The sequence below is a fragment of the Drosophila navojoa genome, chromosome 2, assembly GCF_054131105.1.
Source record: "Drosophila navojoa isolate 15081-1374.11 chromosome 2, UAZ_NAV_1.0, whole genome shotgun sequence".
NCBI classification, from domain to species: Eukaryota; Metazoa; Arthropoda; class Insecta; order Diptera; family Drosophilidae; genus Drosophila; species Drosophila navojoa.
Window position 1 is genome coordinate 10,068,388 of NC_142890.1, and position 16,919 is coordinate 10,085,306.

The following is a 16,919-nucleotide window of genomic DNA, read 5'->3' on the forward strand; positions in this document are numbered from 1 at the left end:
ATTCGACATAATATTGGTTGGTATCGGTGTAAGTACATTTACAGAAGAACTTAAAGCATCGATATTCGATGAATGCACTCAGTTTCGAGCAACAGCTGTTCCGAACAGCTGCTTAAACCGCAACAGAGTCAGTTTTATCCGTTAAGTTGTTATAAGTATTTATCAATTAAAATGATGCAATATAGCTTATTAAGTGTGGCCTTTAGGCAATACAGGCTTTTGGTAAGGCATCATGCACAATTTATCAAACGTTGTTACAGCTCAGATATAAGAAACATTGGTATTTTGGCACATATTGACGCAGGTAATAACAAGAATTCACAAATATTATAAAAGAACTAAACATATCATTTCAATTACGTTTAGGAAAAACAACAACGACAGAACGTATGCTCTTTTATGCGGGCAAGACACGGTCCTTGGGTGAAGTTCACCGCGGCAACACGGTAACGGATTACCTCACACAAGAGCGCGAACGAGGCATTACAATATGTAGCTCAGCCGTAACGTTTGGCTGGAATGGTAAGCGGTGGGTGACCCTCTGATGAGTGAATATTAATAACTAGATACTAAATGATGATTTTCCGTAGTATTAATCTGCTGGACACGCCCGGTCATATTGACTTTACAATGGAAGTAGAACAGTCGCTATATGCAGTTGATGGCGTTATTATTGTGCTGGACGGCACCGCTGGCGTGGAAGCGCAAACAGTTACCGTTTGGACACAAGCGGACAAACATAATCTGCCTCGGCTTGTGTTTGTCAACAAGATGGATCGCCCAGATGCGAATTTTGATAAATGCGTTGACGACTTGAAGGCGAAACTGGATGCTAAGCCCATTTGTATGCAAATTCCGGCAAAGAATATTGACGGACAGTTGGGTATGCCGAGTGGAAGGATAAACAATAAAGAATATTTAAAATGCATATTTTGCAGGCATATACGATGTGATCACAATGGAGCTCTTGACCTGGCAACAAAAGGATTTAGGTCGTACTTATAATAAACTTAAATTGGAAGCTTCCGATGAGCTTCGACAATTGCAGGACAAGCGCAATGAGTTGATTGATGAGCTATCTGGAATTGATGATGAACTGGCTGAGGTGGTCATTAGCACTGAGAGTTTTGACAACATCAGTAGTGAACTAATTGTGCGTGCCCTGCGACGCGCAACGTGCAGCCAAAAGGTTGTGCCCGTCCTGTTGGGCTCCGCATATAAAAATATTGGCATACAATGTTTGATGGATGCTGTGAATGCCTATTTGCCAACACCCGCTGAGCGAAATCAAATCTACGATTGTTTTGGGTAATTATACGTTAGTTTTCAACTGTCAATATGTTTACTATACTATTACATAATTGCAGCAATGATTTGGCGGGCAAGGTGTTCAAAATTGTGCACGATAAACAGCGAGGCCCACTCACTCTGGTGCGCCTGATACGTGGAGAGCTGAAGCGGGGAATGCGTGTCCTCTGCTCGCGGGGACAAGCAGAAGTTATATCGAAAATTTATGAGCCACTGGCTGATGAATATCGAGAGGTGAACTCCATCCAGGCGGGCGATGTGGCGATATGCTCGGGTCTGAAGGTAATTTTCAAATAAATGATTGATTCGTGATAAACATGCTATTTTACAGTCCACAGTTACTGGGGATCTGCTTACAACCAGTCACACATCCTTAAAGAATGCACAGAAACGTTTTCTACAAAGTCAGGACTCCACGGCTCCCCAAAAAGATGTTGATAATGATGACGGCGATGATGAGCTGGATGTTAGTCATGGGCTATTTTCATTTGAGCCCAAAATACCTGATGCTGTCTACTTTTGTTCTATCGAGCCGCCCAGCATATCATCGCAAACGGCCATGGAGCAGGCGCTCAAGCAACTCCAGCGTGAAGATCCCAGTTTGCGTGTTAGCTACGACTCCGTAACCGGCCAGACAGTGCTTGGTGGCATGGGGGAACTACATATGGACATTGTCAAGTCACGTCTGCTCACTGAATATAAAATTGATGTTGATCTGGGTCCGTTGCAAATAGCGTACAAGGAGACAATAGAAGCACCAGCCATAACGACTTTGAGCGTGGAAAAAGAAATCGCAGGCATCAAGCAAAATGTGAATATTACGCTGCAGGTTGTCAATAATCAGACCGAGCTTTTCAGGTAATTGCTAACATTGGGTCGTGCTGTGAGCTTTCCTTACATTTTTAATCTACTAAAGTCTAGATAAATCACCTGAGAATTTACCGAATCTGAATGCTCTACGTCCTCGACTTCTTCAAGTGGTGCGCAAAGGAGCAACTGCTGCCTTGGAGCGTGGACCACGAGTTGGCGGTGAAGTGGTGGACACTCAGATTCGTCTCCATAATATCACAGTGGGGCGTGGCACTGCTGATTCGTTTGTCATGGCTGCGGCGGCACAGTGCGTACAAAAGGTTAGGCCCCTTCTCGCCTTCATTTAAATAAACATTCAATTCATATTTTTCTATTAGCTCCTCACCACAAGCGGCACACGGCTATTAGAGCCTATCATGTCCATTCAAATTGTAGCGCCCAATGAGCGTATATCGGGAATTATAGCTGATTTGTCAAGGCGTCGCGCAATTATAAAAGATGTCGCGCCCAAAGGCGAGAGGAATAAGGTGAGGTGACGCTAATTAGAAAAAAAAAGTATTTCAACTACTGTTCTTTCAGTTGATATTTGTGAATGCTCCGCTGGCCGAGCTATTCGGCTATTCCAGTGCACTGCGTACGATCAGCTCCGGCACGGCCAGCATGACAATGCAGCCATGCGGCTTCTCAGAAATGAATCCCCTAGATGAGTCGATAGCTGTGCGTCGAGCTCAGGGATTGGAATGACATAATGCCTCACTAATGGTTACCTAGTTTTAATTAACATACTTCCCAACAAATGTTATGCCCAGTAGCAAATGCTAAATTTGTCGAACTCTTTTGTCATCCGATTTACAGTAATAATGCATTCGTTTTAGAAAATCATTTTTGAACTGACCAGAATTTGGTATTTTAAAATTTGTTGAAATTTGTATTACAAAATCTGCTGAATTGAACCGGTGCTAACTCTTTGGCGCTACAGAATGGCGTTCTCAACGCAAAAAAGATTTTTCTATGTACCGTTTATGACCGAGAAGTGCCGCTTTGGTTGCGTGAACCCTTGTGTAAAACTGAAAAGTTATGCATCAACAATTGATAAGCGTTCGTGGTCAGCGAGTGATACCAAAAACTCTCGATTTCTGGTTGATCTAGTCGGTTGTCATACATCGGTAGTCGTGCGCCGTGAGCAGAAACGCAGCAAATCTCCCGGAAAAGGTAAAGGTCGGGGTAGTTCTGGGGGCGTGGCACAAAATGCGGAACACAACAAGGCTAGAAAAAGTCCTAGCCGCTACGGGGACTCAGGAGGCCAAGGACAAAGCTCAGGTCGTCGGGCACGTTCTGAGCCAGATAGTAGGCATGCATCTGGCCCCAGCCTGTTAAAGGGACGGAGTGGTTATGGAGGTCCAGTACCGGGTCAGAGACGACGTGGTCAGCCTGGCAGACGATTTTCAGGACCCAATCAGGGTTATGGAAATCCGGTTCAACGCCAAAGAAGTTTTCGTGGTACAAATCTAGAGAATCAGGGACGTGGCGGGCGAGGTTCAATCGCACACCAGGCCTGGGCAACGGCAAATCCTGGGGAGAGAAGTGAAGAAGGGGCAAGACAGGAGCAGGGTGGCTATGAATGGTCCAGTCAGCATGGAAAAGGCTCTGCTGCTCCTGAGCAGAGTGGTGATCAGTATGGCTTTGGAGCTCCGGCCCAAATGTGCAATTATGATTGCCCAGATCAGGAACGAAATTATTCTGAAGGCCATGAAAACTTCTATAGTCTAGGAACAGATCAGGGCCAAGGACATGGTGGCAATGTAGATCCAGGTTATGGGAGAAATTATAATTACGGGGATCAAGGATCCGAGCAGTACCAAGTACAGAACAATAATGAAGCTCCAAATCAGGAGAGTCCGGAACCGGTCGACCGAGTTCAGTATACAAATGGTTACGAATATTCTAATCAGCAGGATGAGGGCAACTACCCTAATTGGCACCCGGACGTACATGAGTTAGGTCAAGCTCAAGTGCGTTACAGTTATGAGAATATGGGAAGATGGAGAGAAACTGAAGGAGGACTAGAACAGGGGGAGGGCTGGATCAACAACGAGGGCACGGAACAGCAGGATCAATGGCATGATGATCAGGGTGGAGAAGAACTAGGCCAAAGTCAAAATGCTAATGGAACTCTACACCCAGAGAATGAGCAGAGCTCCGTCAACTACAGAACTGGAAATCAAAGAAGTATGTATGACTCATCTCATTATCATGACGTAAATTAGACAGGAGTAATTAGCAAGCTTTTATCAAACAATATATTTTTTCAAAATTAAGAGTAGCACATGTGAAACAAAACAAAGAGAACAGTAATACATCAAAATAAAAATAAAATAAATTTGTATGTCTAAAAATTCACATACAGTTTTTATTACCATTTTTAATCTTAACTCAAATTGATTCAAACAATTTTATTAAAGAATTGAGGATAACGTAATTGGTTTGTTTATTTGTGTTCTTATTCGGCTTTCAATGTAAAGGACGTGTCTGTCTCCTCTAGCATATTCTCGAGGCGCAAGCCCAACTGTCGGCGCTGTATATCCACTTTTTGAACAGAGGCGATAATGCGATCCCCAATGCTTAGCTCAATGTTGTTCATATGGTTTTTATGGATGAGCCCGTCGCGTTCTACGCCAATATCCACGAATGCGCCAAAGTGTGTTACATTCGTGACTGCACCTATTTACGAATTAAAGAGAAAATTTCGCTGTTTATATGTATTGTATTTGTTTTAATGTTAGTACTTGCCTGTCACCACATCACCAATGCTAAGTTCATCCAATCGTGTTAGGCCTTGCTTGAAAAGCGGCCGCTTGTCCAGATCTAGGCGATAATCCTGCAGCAGCTCGCGCTGGAGTGCAACCAGTACGAATTTCAACTGAACAAGTAAAGAAGAATTAAGTGGACGATCAGTGGTAGAAGAAGTATATTATTTACCCGATCAATGGGCAGTTTGTGCTTTGCAGCAAGCTCTTTAAGATTCTGCTCCGAAGTGCTGAACTCCTTGATGCTCTGAATAAATCTTGCCTTGCCAATGTCCGAGATTTTTAAATCACATTTCCCAATAATGCTGTAAAAATATAACAAAATTACTAATAACAATTAACATTTTTATATACTTTTTGCAAGGGAGAATTTCCAGTATTGTAATCTTATAAATTGATATGGCGAAGAAGCTGAAGGTTAGTGAGCTGAAGAAGCTTTACGAAGAGCGTTGGAAGTACCCGCCGACGCAGAAGCCGCCCAAGATTAGATTCATTGCTTGCGGCAAAAGTATCAATTATGGAATTGAGAAGAGTTATGAGCCTTGCTGGAAGTCCCCCATGCCCATGACAGCCCAGGCACAGTATGGTCCATGCTGGGATTACCCTCCAGAACGCTATAAACGTCGCCCATTGCCGCCGCCATGCCGTGGTGCCACCATTCCACCCGATCTCTTGGTGCCCGAGTTCGAGCATTGTAAAACAGTTTACACGCGCTTCGACTTTCGCCTTGAGGAGTGTGTGCATCAGCAGGTACTATTCCTTGAGCATCTGTTCAGGAAACTGGAAGTGCAATTCAGAGATGCCAGGACATATCAAATTGAGATGGCCAAACGGATGCGATATCAGTCCATACGTCGACGCCTGTTGATAGGTTCCGCATGTGGCATAAAAATCTATCCAGAGTATCTTAGCGAGATGGCAGAAAGGCGAGCACTCTGCGATTTTCAAAAGGCGCACAATGCCATCAAGGAGTCAAAGTAAGCACTTAATGACATTCTAATAGACCTTAGCTTATTATTGTTAGCTTTATTACTGTGATTTGGCAGCGCTGATCTGGTAGCTGCTGTTTCGAAAGTTAGGAACGCTATGCCAGAGCTGCGTAAGCGATTAGACAAACTGGATCAGTCGGTGAAAAGTCCGTATATATCAAGTCTCGAAAGGATACTGCCAACTATTCAAGATGTTTACGATTACTTCTTTGAGGTGACGCGTAAGTACAAGACCTGGGAGCAGCTCATCGACGCCGCTCAGGAGCACTCAATCGACGATTATTTGGCACTTCTACGCACTGAACAGAACTTCGAGAGTTTCAAACATGCCGGTACTGAGCATTGCACCTGCAAGCGTTGCCAAAACAGGAATCCTTTAGATCCATATTTGCCCTACTGGTGCCAAGGATGTGATCGTCACAAGAAAGACGTCAAACTGGTGCACACCGAAGTTCTTTGCCACAAGAGTATTAAAGCTCAGCTTGATTCTAGCGACACTAGCTATCTGGAAAAGCAAAGTGATACCTCACTGCTTCAGGCTGAATTGGAAAAGTTAAATGATGATTTAAATTAATTTAGCACCAGTGTACATCAGTCGAATTTATAAATTGACGTTTGGGAAAATATACGCGACCATATTTTTTGTGACTCACGTTTCGGCCAATTGGTAACTTTCAGGGTGCACCCAGGTGCAGTCAAGCGGATTGGTTAATGCTCCACCAACACTAAGTGGTTCGATTCGCACAAAACCTGCGCATTGAACATAGGTTTTCTCACCTATGCTGCGCACAGTGAGTAGATCCTTGCGCGATTTAAATGGACCCTTTTGTGTACGATGTTCAATGATTTTTTCAGCCTTCTTTTCGGACAAACCAGCAATGTGTCTGCAAACAGACGTGCACAGTAAAGGGTTAAATGATTTTCATTGATTATTGTAGTTTTTATAACTTACTTTAACACACTGAGACTCGCTGTATTTAGATCCACGCCCACAAAACTAACACACTCGGAGACAACGTCATTCAGTGTCTCCGTGAGCATTTTCTCATTTACATCGTGCTGGTACATACCCACACCCAAGTGGCGTGGCTCTATCTTCACGTATTCACTTAGCGGATCATTGAGGCGTCGGGCAATAGATACTAAAATATCACATTAAATTATTTCGAAATCATACTGGGAACTGAATTTAATAGAGCCCAACCTGCACTTATCAAGTTCATGTCCATGTTGGGAAACTCTTTGGTTGCCACAGTACTGCAAGAGTAAATGGAAGCGCCATTCTCATTTACAATACTATAACGAATGCTGCGATTGTCCAAAATGCCCGCTTGAAAGAGCGACGTCAGCCACATCTCTGTATCGCGACAAGCAGTTCCGTTTCCCAGAGCAATGACACGACAACTATGACATAGTAAATAGAACAAACATTAAATTCAAATAGCACAATTTTGATCGTGATTTCTGATTACTTATGTTTGGTAAGGAGCTGTACCAATTTTTGTTCGGCTTCTTTTCGATTGGCATGTCGCCCATGTGGGTAGATAACACCCGATTCCAGAACATCGGCTGTCTCGGATATAAGAGCCAATTTGCAGCCATTTGTATAGCCTGGATCTATGCCTAGAATGCGTTCACCTTTCAGAGGTGACATCAACAATAGTTGTTTCAAATTTTTCGCAAACACTTCTATGGCTGCTCTTATAGCCTTCTCCTTTAACTTGGCTCGAATCTGGCGACAGAGCAGAGGTTGCACTATCAAAAGGTATACAAATTATAGGTATTGCTTGTTGTTTTCTCATGCAGCTTACATTTTTTAGTGTAGCACTCTTCCAGTGCACGAGTAAACACCTCTCTACGTAGAGGATACTGAAGGCCTTGAGACATGTACTGCTCCGATATAAATCGCGTCAGATCGGACTTTAAATAGTTGTTGGTCTCAACTTTTACGGTGAGAAATTTATGTTTCTCCCCTCGATTGATAGCCAAAGTCTGATGCGGCTTGATTGTCTTTACATCACATTGAAAATTGAAATAGTTCTCGAATTTGGAACTATCAAGCTTCTTGTCCGCAATGCCACCAGAAGCAACTTTACTCTTTTTCTCTTCTTTTGAGGCCGTCGTGCTTTTAGTTTTGCTGCATTTGAGTACAATCCGCTGTACATTTTGACTGGCAATTTGAAAATAAAACGTTAAAAACTGATATGATATGTCCAGATGTTAGTTTGAACTTACAGGCGACGCAGTTCCTCAAGAACACTTGTGTTTTTACTTATGTTGTGTATAATAATGTTACAGATTCCGACCATTATTTGCTCCTCTGTTGCTAAATCCTTGTTGCTTGAATCAACAGCCGAGGACAGCTGCACTATTGGCGCTGTTCCATAAAGTAAGGCATCGGCATATTGCTCCAAGCCCAAAGCCTTCGCCCGCTCTGCCAAGGTGCCTTTGCTAGCCGGTTTGTATGGTGCATACAAAAATTCCAGCTCTTCATTGGTCTTCGCACACAACAGTTCTTCTCGAATCTCAGTATTAATCATATTCTCTCGCTCTAGCTGATTAACAATGTTTTCCGCCTTCTTGCGCAGATCGACAATCTCCGAATATGTGTTCCGTATATCTCGCAAGCGATCTGGTGTTATGTGATCCACAAGATCTCGTCGATAACTAAGGGAACACACGTTATTATATTATCAAAATCAACGAGTGCTGCTCAATAATACCGGCAAATAAATGGAATGGTGTTTTCATTTTCAAAAAGCTGCACAATGTTACGCGCTGCTGTCGGTTGTATATGCTCTGTTTCGGCTAAAAGTTCATGTATGTTCCACACTTTGCGTCGCTCCCAGAACGAGCTGCGACCCGTGGTGGAACTGGACGCCACCGGAAGTGTTCTGTGCTCGCCTTCATCTTGAGGTAATACAGTCGGCAATGGTGGTTCCACTGATGTTTCATTAACATCATTGATTTGGTTGGGCAAGGCATTCTCCTTGTCCTGTTTTGCGCGTTTTTCCTTAGACTCTGGTGCATTGCTTTTCGAATCGTTACCTCGCTTTCTCTTCGTACTGCTGTTTATATATTGTTTATTTAAGATATTTAATGTGGGACATTAATATTATTTCAATATGAAAGGGCTTACGCGCCAGACGCTACAGCTGCTGCAGCACGATCTATGAAACGACGATGTGTCTCTCTTGGCTTATATTCGTCATTATCATTGGCCTCACTTGCATTATCTTCCGAGTCCGAGATCTCAATTACTATATTTTTTCTAGCTGCTTGACGGCGCGGTCTTGTGGACATTTTAGCGAAACTGTTAACAAATAATGTGAGCGTATGCCTTGCAGCTGTTGTGAATATCGATAATTCATTCGCGTCGTACGAACATCAGCATAACCGATAACCAATAACACTCTTGTACATAACGGCAGTGTTGCCCGTTTACCCTAGCTATTCAGTAATAAATCTACCGAAAGGTGGTATGGGATGAAATACCCAGAAATTGCCGCAGTCTATGTAGATATCCTCGCCCTTTAGATACCCACGCAATAGAAGAAACTGCTGTCGATGCCATCTAATAATTATAAATCTCAATAATTGTATATAAGTAAGCTTTTAATATGCCAACATATAGTATTTTCAAACATCAGACTTAACAATGCGATTTGATTTACCTACATATGTACATATATACATACATATGTCTCACAGTTTGTTTTTCTGTCTATCTGTTTGCTTAACAAAAGCAAGGTACGAATATGAACGACAGAAAATAATTTAATTTGTCTCTATTTATGCAGCAGTATTCATTTGGTGTTTATATTTGAGCAAAGCAAAGCTATATGGCTTGCAGCATCAGAGAGGGTTCCCATTGGTCACATAAAGTTCGACTGTAACGACCCCTACCTGGCATCGGGCTCAACATTTGAGCGCAACTTATGCTTTGGGTGAAGGTCGCCCTATATAAAGGGCTACCGCTGCTAAATAAGTTTATTACTTCTTTTTGAATTTAAGAATGGAGAAATTTACAATGCACAGAAAAGTTAGCTGTACCTAGAACTAAGGAAGTAAACGGACATGAAATTGTAGTCTCGGATTAGTTATTGACCACAGTAGGCTATGTGATAGCACGCACATCACATTACATATATATAGCTCATTACAGAATAGTACAGTAAAGTAGCAAATGTGAAAATTGTCGCACGTGGAATATTAGAAAATTTGGTGATACAATTGATGTCGGACGTATTTTCGATATTACTTTTTAATCTCTCCAGCCATATACATTTCAAAAGGAAAAATTGAAATTTGTGTTCAAAAATAATTCGCTTTGTAAACTCGGCCAGTGCAAGCTCTTGAGCGTTGCAATATGGCGTTCTCTACGCAGAAAGAATTCTTTCATGTGCCTTTTATGAACGAGAAGCCTGATTTTGAATGCCAGAAAGCATGCGTCAAGTTAAAAACTTATCCATCTACATTTGATGATCGTTCTTGGGCAGCCGACGAAGACAAAAAGTCGCGTTTTGTCGCCGATCTGGTGGCTTGCAATACTCCTCTTATGTGTCGTCCTGATGACGGCAGGTATGGTGATGGTGATGGGCAAACTGGCGGCAAAGCAGGAAAACCGAGTCAAAAGGGGCAGGACTCAAGTAAGGGTACGCACAGCACAGATCCGAGTCAAGGAAGTCTCGGTGGAAAAGGTTCAGATCAAGATGAGGGAGATTCTGGAGGTGGTCGGGAACTTGAACAATCCTTAAGTATGGGTGAGGGACCGTCTGAAGATACCGATCTGAAGGCTTCAGAAGGAGAACCAATAGGGCAGGACTCACAGGGAAACGATCCGGAATCCCAAAAAGCAAATGATGACAACGATAATGAAGGACGAGGTGGATCAAGTCAGGGAAAAGACGGAGAATCCGAATCCCCTGATCAGGAGGGGAAAGGTAAAGGTGGTGGGAAATCGCGACCTTGTGGACCGGATCGTTGTAAGGGTCCATGTACTGCAGACACCTGCCGCGGTTCGGGTGCTCCTGGTGAACGAGGTGGACCACGACCTGATCAGGAGGGTAAAGGACCTGATGATTACGGTAGAGGAGGTCCGGCTGTAAGACCTGGCGATCGTGGTGCGGAAGGAGCTAGAGATCGTGGTCGAGGTCCTTCAGATGCTCCTTGTAGTTGCTCTAAGCAACGTTATGGTCCTGGTGGTCCAGGGCCAGGAGGTCCAGGAGGCCCAGGAGGTCCCGGAAGACCACCTGGTGGTCCGGGCCCTGGAGGCTATGGAGGTCCTGGTGGACCACCCGGTGGCTCGGGCCCAGGCGGCTATGGTGGCGGTGGTCCTGGTGGACCTGGTGGACCCGGTGGACCCGGTGGTTCGGGCCCAGGAGGCTCATGTCCATGCTCGGGAGGCTCTAGGGGTCCACCTGGTGGACCACCCGGTGGGCCACCTGGCCCTGGAGGTCCCGGCAGGAACCGGCCTGAGGACGATGATTTAACGGGCGACAGTCTTCTGGTCGCTGCGAATGATACTATTGAAACCATGAAAAATGCAATGGTTAGCAACAAAATTATAGATAGAGATCCAACTGATCCCAAAGCCACCCCTCCAATGAAAAATGCAGAAATCCAACGCATAATGCAACAACGTTATGATCCTGAAATAAGCAAAGCCTTCGATAACAAAATTAGAGAGCTGTCAAATGCTAAAAAGATAAACAGTTCCGATGAAAGAGATCTGCGGGATATCCAAAGGGCCATCGACGATATGAATAAGTCTCATGACATACTAGAAGCTGAAAATGGTAATCTTAGAAGAATACTTGAAAAGCAGTCAAGGCGTGCGGCGATGGACAGCATCAAAATTGATCCAGAAAGAAACAGCGATGTCCAATATTTACAAAATAAGATAAACAATTTAGGCAAGGAGTTGGCTATACTGCGACAAGCTGAGGACGAATTTACAAGATCTGGAGCACAACGCGGTGGAAATCCTTGTAACGATGCAAACAGTGATGCCAATAGACTACAAGTTATGTTGGCTGACCGTGAGTCTCTCCGAAAAAAGATCAAGTCTTTGGGATCGCTCAATGATTTGTCTAAGGCTGCACAAAAGAAGGCTAGAGAGAGTGCTGAGCTAACTAAAACCGTCAACAACCAAAAGCGTTGTATATGTGACATGGAGAATGACATTCATGAAATGCAGCAGTACTATGAACATGAGGTGGAAAAAACCAAATACAATGAGGAAGTACTTAAGGTACGTTAATATAATTTCATTTAATATACATACATACAGTATATGACCTTTATTGCTTACAGTGTCGCTGCAAGGAGCTCCAACAGCAAGTGGTCACTCTCCAACCTGCGATGCAGCGAGCGGACACTATGCAAATGGAAATCGATGTTCTAAGAAGTGAGCTGCGAAAACGCGATTTGGCATTAAATGCCTACGATTGTCAATATCAGCAGCTAATGGTAAGAATTTCTCATCGTATGGTGATGAATTTTATGTATTACCCCTTCTTGTCTTCCAAAGCATAAAACTAAAGCGTTCAAGAAATCTGGGTACCGTTACCTAGACGAACTAATAGACAATTGCAATGATAGTTGTTTTAATGAGACTGGGATAGAGGATAATGGAGATATTACATGTTGACGCCGTACCATATAATTTTACGTTCTGCCCCATACGACAATTCATGCTTAAATTCTGTAGTATCTTAAAATTTTGAAAGTGCACATTATGAAATAGTTACAGAAAAAAAAAATCAATTGATACATGAATGGTATGAGAGGAAAGTCGTCGGAAAGTTGGTCTCTGGATTGCTAGCGGCTTACACACATGTTTATTTCTCCCTTCCTCTTTCTCAAGCCCTCGCATACAGCTTCAATCCTCAACTACTTCCAATGATTTTCCTCTCTAATCCTTTTGTTTTTTTTTTTTTTTTACACACATCCCACTTATTTTAGAATGTTATATGTGAACTAAATCAGAGGTATGGAAGTCAACCTTCTGAATGCCCTCCGTTTGATGAACCGCCAGATTGTCCCGATATTGGTGATGATTTGGCCTTCTACACGAGTGTCACTCTGGAGCATATAATGAACGAGATGAGCAAACAGGCAGATTGTTTCAGGCAAATGAGCGAGGATAAGTATGACGGTGGTAAGGATATCAAAAATTTAGATGACTGTGCATGTGAACTGGATCGCTTGAAGAATTTGTTAAAGGAGAAGGATAGTCAGTTGGGTGAATTGATAGAGGAGAATGAGTGCATGTGCGAAGCCGCTCTAGAAAGCAAAAAACGACTCAACGAATTGGATAAGAAAGTACAACAACTCGATGATGACACAAGATATATGGAGGAGGGTATGCGAGAGAGCATTGGACTAATACAAGATATTGGGGATGTTGCTAGAGAAAATGATAAACTGAAGGGTAAGGTTGATGACTTGAAAGCAAGTGATTTAATGAAACAGTTAGAAGATTGCTTAAAAAAGAAAGAGCAGTGCGAAGAAGTCAATAACACTTTGAAATCTGCTTTGAGGGATCTTGGAGTGGATCCTGATAATCTTGCTAATGCAGCCAAAAAGAAATTGGAAGAGCAGAAGAAAGCAGCAGAAGAGGCTAAGAAAGCACAAGGCGGTTCAAAAGCAGGTGACAAGCCCAGAGATTCAGCTGCCGAAAAAAAAGGAGCTTCTGCCAGAGATTCAGCAGCCGGGAAACCTGGTGCTAAGCCCGGTGATTCAACGTCTGGAAAACCTGGCGCCGGAGATTCGGCAGACGGGAAAGCTGGTGGTAAGGGCGGAGATTCAGCAGCCGGGAAATCTGGTGCCGATTCAACATCCGGGAAACCTGGTGCAGATTCTGGAGCTGGGAAATCTGGAACCGATTCAGCAGCCGGGAAACCTGGTGCAGATTCTGGAGCTGGGAAATCTGGAGCTGATTCAGCAGCCGGGAAACCTGGTGCAGATTCTGGAGCGGGCAAGTCTGGAGCCGATTCAGCAGCCGGAAAGCCTGGAGCAGATTCAGCAGCCGGGAAATCTGGAGCAGATTCAGCAGCCGGAAAAGCTGGTGCTGGAGCCGCAGATGCCGGAAAGTCCGGAGATTCAGCAGCTGAAAAAACTGGAGCTACGGCTGGAGATTCAGCAGCCGGAAAATCTGGAGCAGATTCAGCAGCCGGGAAATCTGGAGCAGATTCAGCAGCCGGAAAAGCTGGTGCTGGAGCCGCAGAAGCCGGAAAGTCCGGAGATTCAGCAGCTGGAAAATCTGGTGCAGCGGCTGGCGACTCAGCAGGTGGAAAATCTGGTGCTGGAAAATCTGGTGGTGCTGGGGATGGACAACAAGGCGCAAAGGGTGGGGCCGGAGACGATAAACAAGGAGCTGGTGGAACCGCTCAAGGACAAAAGGGGGGCGCTGGTACCGTTGGAAGAGGCTCGAAGTCCGCCGGGAAAAAGGGCAAAAGAGAAGAGGGTTCAAAACTGGACGATACCACTGAAGAGCAGTTCGACGAATTTGTTAAGAACACAGCGAAAACGTTATCAGCCGGTGAAATCGATGGCGTTAGCTTGGAAAGGGAGTTACGCAAAATTTTGGATATGTTTATTGATGAGTGTGGATTTTGTTTCTGCAAATGCAATATTCCGAAAAGCCGCTTTTATGCTATATGCCATAAGCTCTACCACCATGGGCTGCACACGTTGGATTTTAAGGACCTGGCCTATATGCACAAGCGTATCTTTGCTGCGGCAGAAAACATTCTGCCTGGATGCCTGTTTAATATGATAATGAAGGATATAATGTCCTGTAATCCACAAAGCCTCGTGCCGTCAACAGCCGTTCAAAAAAAACAGTGCTGCACTTGCAAGAGCTCACTCTGCTGCGATGACACTGAAGACAAACTTATGTTAAAAGGTTCGTTTTATTATAATCTATATGTATCTGTTTCATTATTTGTTGTTGTTTCTAATTTGTTTAGTAATGCGTCTAGAAAACGACATTGAGAATGCCAAGGTGTGCTTAAAGAACCTAAAAAGCATTCCATCTAATCTTTCCATACATGATTACCGCATTGAAGGTGGCGACTGTCCTGCAAAGTAAGTTGATAGGAAAAGAAATTTCGACCAGCAAATATTAACAAAACTTCACTTTTGCAGGGATCGCGTTTTACGTTCAAATCGTGGGGGAAATTCGATCACCATTTACAAAGAAATTAAGCAAGCACGACGTGTTAAGGTAAATCTTATAACACTTACAGTTTACTTATTTTCAAAACAATTTATTTATTTTTTTTTTTATATTTTAGAAAGGACTTAGCACAAACAATTAATTATGTTTTTGTTCTTGTCTTTTGTACACATTGGGTTGGATTAAAGTAATACGTCCGATTAAGCGTTAACAAATGAAAATCCAACCATAAAATTCGTTGTGTATATTTAATTTTTAAATGAACAATTTAAATAAATATGTTTAAATCGATAATCATGTGTACTCGATGTAAATATGGGCTAAGGTATCGATAGTTTGCCGGTTAACAGCTGATGCGCTTCTATCGATAGCTGATTGTATAAGCATGCAGTAAGCATTTAAGTTCCGTGGTTTTAGAAAAAAGTCGAATTAGCCATGGAAAAACTAGTATGTGCCAGCAAGAAACTCATCCAGATGCAGGTGGGAATAAATAGGATATTTAGGTGCTCCAAGGTTTCACCATACGTATTGTTTTCATTAAAATTTCAGATGCCGCAGGTTGCAACATCTGGAGTGCGTGCGTTGCTTCCGGGCGTACAAAATGCGTGTCAATTACAGCAGGTGCGCCATCGACAAACTAAGCACTGGAAGCCCGAGTTTAAAAGGTTGCGCAAGCTAAAATTTGTGAAAATTGATTTGCCTAATTTACGCGAGAAACCTGAAGATGTGAGCAAGGAGGAGATGCGTAGCCGTATGAAAGAGCGTGGTGTATTGCCCCCTCGCCCATGGATGGAACGTCCGTTTCACATCAGTTGCACGGGTGGAATATTTGAGGCATACGTTCCCCCCGAAGGAGATGGCAAGAAGTCTTTCATTTCCTCTTCGGGCGCTAAGCAGAAACTAGAATTTCTCGAGAAAAAATCGAAGAGCCTTATGGCTGTACGGAAAATACGTTCTTACGAGGAGAATTTCAGTACCGATGACTTTGGAGCACAAGCCCAAGAGATCTACATAGCAGCGCATACACATATGGCAGCAAAGGAGAAGTATAAGATAAGAGAGTTTGTGAGCGAACGCTGTTATCCTGAAATGATGCATAATGTTAAGGATAAGACAATACATTGGCGTTTCCTGCAATCGTTGGAACCACCTCGTGTGGTGCATGCTCGCGTCACTGAAGTGATCACCAAGGAAAACCAGTTTGCTCAGGTCACAGTACGCTTTCACACCCAACAAATGCTGGCTATATATGATCGATTTGGTCGACTGATGCATGGTAGTGAGATCCTTAGCAAGGATGTACTGGAATATGTTGTTTTTGAAAAGCACATTTCCAATGAGTACGGGAAATGGCGACTACACGACAAGATCATTCCCGATTGGCTACCAGCAAAGCAACCAGCGCCCATAACGTATCGTATCACAGACGAAATTGTTGAGGAAACGACGAAAGAGCTTAGCGCCGGTGACCAGACCAAGCAATTGGAACCCACCACAAACCAGCAAGCGGAACAGCTTAACACGAGCAGCGCCCAAGTGACACCTACAGCTCAAACCACGGAGCAGGTCGCCAAACCCACTCTCTCCATTTGATTATACTTTCTGTGGGCTGCCTGGCGGCTCAGAAGACTTCGCGTTGACATTGTACAATAACGTTAATCGAAACTTCATAAATTTAATTTTTGTTTATTTTTTAACATTCAATTTATTTTTTATTTTGCAAATGGTACTTGGTATTTGGGTCCATGGGAAAACTGGTGCAACTTTGTTCACAATGAAGTAGATAAGTAGAGTGGATTACTTAAAGGGCAAGATCATCGA

The 16,919-nt window shown here is 43.4% G+C and overlaps 5 protein-coding genes across 9 annotated transcripts; 4 read left to right on the forward strand and 1 right to left on the reverse strand.

Annotated features, from left to right (window-relative positions):
- Window positions 1–70: 70 nt before the first annotated feature.
- On the forward strand, window positions 71–3,302 carry mRRF2 (mitochondrial ribosome recycling factor 2). Of its 2 annotated transcripts, XM_030382520.2 has the most exons (9): window positions 71–304; window positions 367–529; window positions 591–883; window positions 939–1,308; window positions 1,368–1,590; window positions 1,640–2,166; window positions 2,225–2,438; window positions 2,496–2,645; window positions 2,698–3,302. In XM_030382520.2, the coding sequence occupies exons 1-9, from the start codon at window positions 73–75 to the stop codon at window positions 2,860–2,862; spliced, it is 2,337 nt and encodes a 778-aa protein (XP_030238380.2). In that variant the 5' UTR covers window positions 71–72; the 3' UTR covers window positions 2,863–3,302. The 2 variants fall into 2 exon arrangements, with proteins under 2 accessions (XP_030238380.2, XP_030238381.1); XM_030382521.2 differs by lacking the exon at window positions 71–304 and having other exon boundaries at window positions 381–522.
- A 655-nt stretch (window positions 3,303–3,957) lies between these two features.
- LOC115561922 (uncharacterized) lies at window positions 3,958–9,285 on the reverse strand. Of its 2 annotated transcripts, none has more exons than XM_030382517.2 (11): window positions 9,054–9,285; window positions 8,638–8,979; window positions 8,150–8,581; window positions 7,726–8,084; window positions 7,387–7,669; window positions 7,119–7,318; window positions 6,867–7,056; window positions 6,568–6,798; window positions 5,098–5,230; window positions 4,909–5,038; window positions 3,958–4,839 (listed from the first exon to the last, which is right to left on the reverse strand). In XM_030382517.2, exons 1-11 carry the CDS (start codon window positions 9,215–9,217, stop codon window positions 4,619–4,621), a joined length of 2,685 nt encoding a protein of 894 aa, XP_030238377.1. In that variant the 5' UTR covers window positions 9,218–9,285; the 3' UTR covers window positions 3,958–4,618. The 2 variants fall into 2 exon arrangements, with proteins under 2 accessions (XP_030238377.1, XP_030238376.1); XM_030382516.2 differs by having other exon boundaries at window positions 8,638–8,982.
- LOC115561923 (uncharacterized) lies at window positions 5,224–6,562 on the forward strand. Its single transcript, XM_030382518.2, has 2 exons — window positions 5,224–5,902; window positions 5,972–6,562. The coding sequence occupies exons 1-2, from the start codon at window positions 5,325–5,327 to the stop codon at window positions 6,486–6,488; spliced, it is 1,095 nt and encodes a 364-aa protein (XP_030238378.1). The 5' UTR covers window positions 5,224–5,324; the 3' UTR covers window positions 6,489–6,562.
- Window positions 9,286–10,030: 745 nt separating the features above from the next.
- On the forward strand, window positions 10,031–15,392 carry LOC108649113 (uncharacterized). 3 transcript variants are annotated; one of them, XM_089265282.1, is made up of 7 exons: window positions 10,031–12,167; window positions 12,230–12,385; window positions 12,881–14,002; window positions 14,063–14,825; window positions 14,890–15,007; window positions 15,068–15,146; window positions 15,217–15,392. In XM_089265282.1, exons 1-7 carry the CDS (start codon window positions 10,284–10,286, stop codon window positions 15,238–15,240), a joined length of 4,146 nt encoding a protein of 1,381 aa, XP_089121408.1. In that variant the 5' UTR covers window positions 10,031–10,283; the 3' UTR covers window positions 15,241–15,392. The 3 variants fall into 3 exon arrangements, with proteins under 3 accessions (XP_089121408.1, XP_089121407.1, XP_089121406.1); XM_089265281.1 differs by having other exon boundaries at window positions 10,031–11,262; window positions 11,296–12,167; window positions 12,881–14,825; XM_089265280.1 differs by having other exon boundaries at window positions 12,881–14,825.
- Window positions 15,393–15,424: 32 nt separating this feature from the next.
- mRpL45 (mitochondrial ribosomal protein L45) lies at window positions 15,425–16,772 on the forward strand. Its single transcript, XM_018104211.3, has 2 exons — window positions 15,425–15,578; window positions 15,648–16,772. The coding sequence occupies exons 1-2, from the start codon at window positions 15,534–15,536 to the stop codon at window positions 16,689–16,691; spliced, it is 1,089 nt and encodes a 362-aa protein (XP_017959700.2). The 5' UTR covers window positions 15,425–15,533; the 3' UTR covers window positions 16,692–16,772.
- The last annotated feature ends 147 nt before the right edge of the window (window positions 16,773–16,919 follow it).

Bases quoted from the DNA above. Each gene is read 5' to 3' on its own strand.
- mRRF2 (XM_030382520.2), top strand. From the start codon at position 73: ATGCACTCAGTTTCGAGCAACAGCTGTTCCGAACAGCTGCTTAAACCG. The intron at 884-938 runs GTATGCCGAGTG...CATATTTTGCAG, and splicing joins GAATATTGACGGACAGTTGG to GCATATACGATGTGATCACA. The intron at 2,167-2,224 runs GTAATTGCTAAC...AATCTACTAAAG, and splicing joins AATCAGACCGAGCTTTTCAG to TCTAGATAAATCACCTGAGA.
- LOC115561923 (XM_030382518.2), top strand. From the start codon at position 5,325: ATGGCGAAGAAGCTGAAGGTTAGTGAGCTGAAGAAGCTTTACGAAGAG. The intron at 5,903-5,971 runs GTAAGCACTTAA...GTGATTTGGCAG, and splicing joins AATGCCATCAAGGAGTCAAA to CGCTGATCTGGTAGCTGCTG.
- LOC115561922 (XM_030382516.2), bottom strand. From the start codon at position 9,217: ATGTCCACAAGACCGCGCCGTCAAGCAGCTAGAAAAAATATAGTAATT. The intron at 8,983-9,053 runs GTAAGCCCTTTC...ATATATAAACAG, and splicing joins GCAGCTGTAGCGTCTGGCGC to CAGTACGAAGAGAAAGCGAG. The intron at 5,039-5,097 runs GTAAATAATATA...TTACTTGTTCAG, and splicing joins ACAAACTGCCCATTGATCGG to TTGAAATTCGTACTGGTTGC.
- LOC108649113 (XM_089265280.1), top strand. From the start codon at position 10,284: ATGGCGTTCTCTACGCAGAAAGAATTCTTTCATGTGCCTTTTATGAAC. The intron at 12,386-12,880 runs GTAAGAATTTCT...CACTTATTTTAG, and splicing joins GTCAATATCAGCAGCTAATG to AATGTTATATGTGAACTAAA. The intron at 15,008-15,067 runs GTAAGTTGATAG...TCACTTTTGCAG, and splicing joins GGTGGCGACTGTCCTGCAAA to GGATCGCGTTTTACGTTCAA.
- mRpL45 (XM_018104211.3), top strand. From the start codon at position 15,534: ATGGAAAAACTAGTATGTGCCAGCAAGAAACTCATCCAGATGCAG. The intron at 15,579-15,647 runs GTGGGAATAAAT...TTAAAATTTCAG, and splicing joins AGAAACTCATCCAGATGCAG to ATGCCGCAGGTTGCAACATC.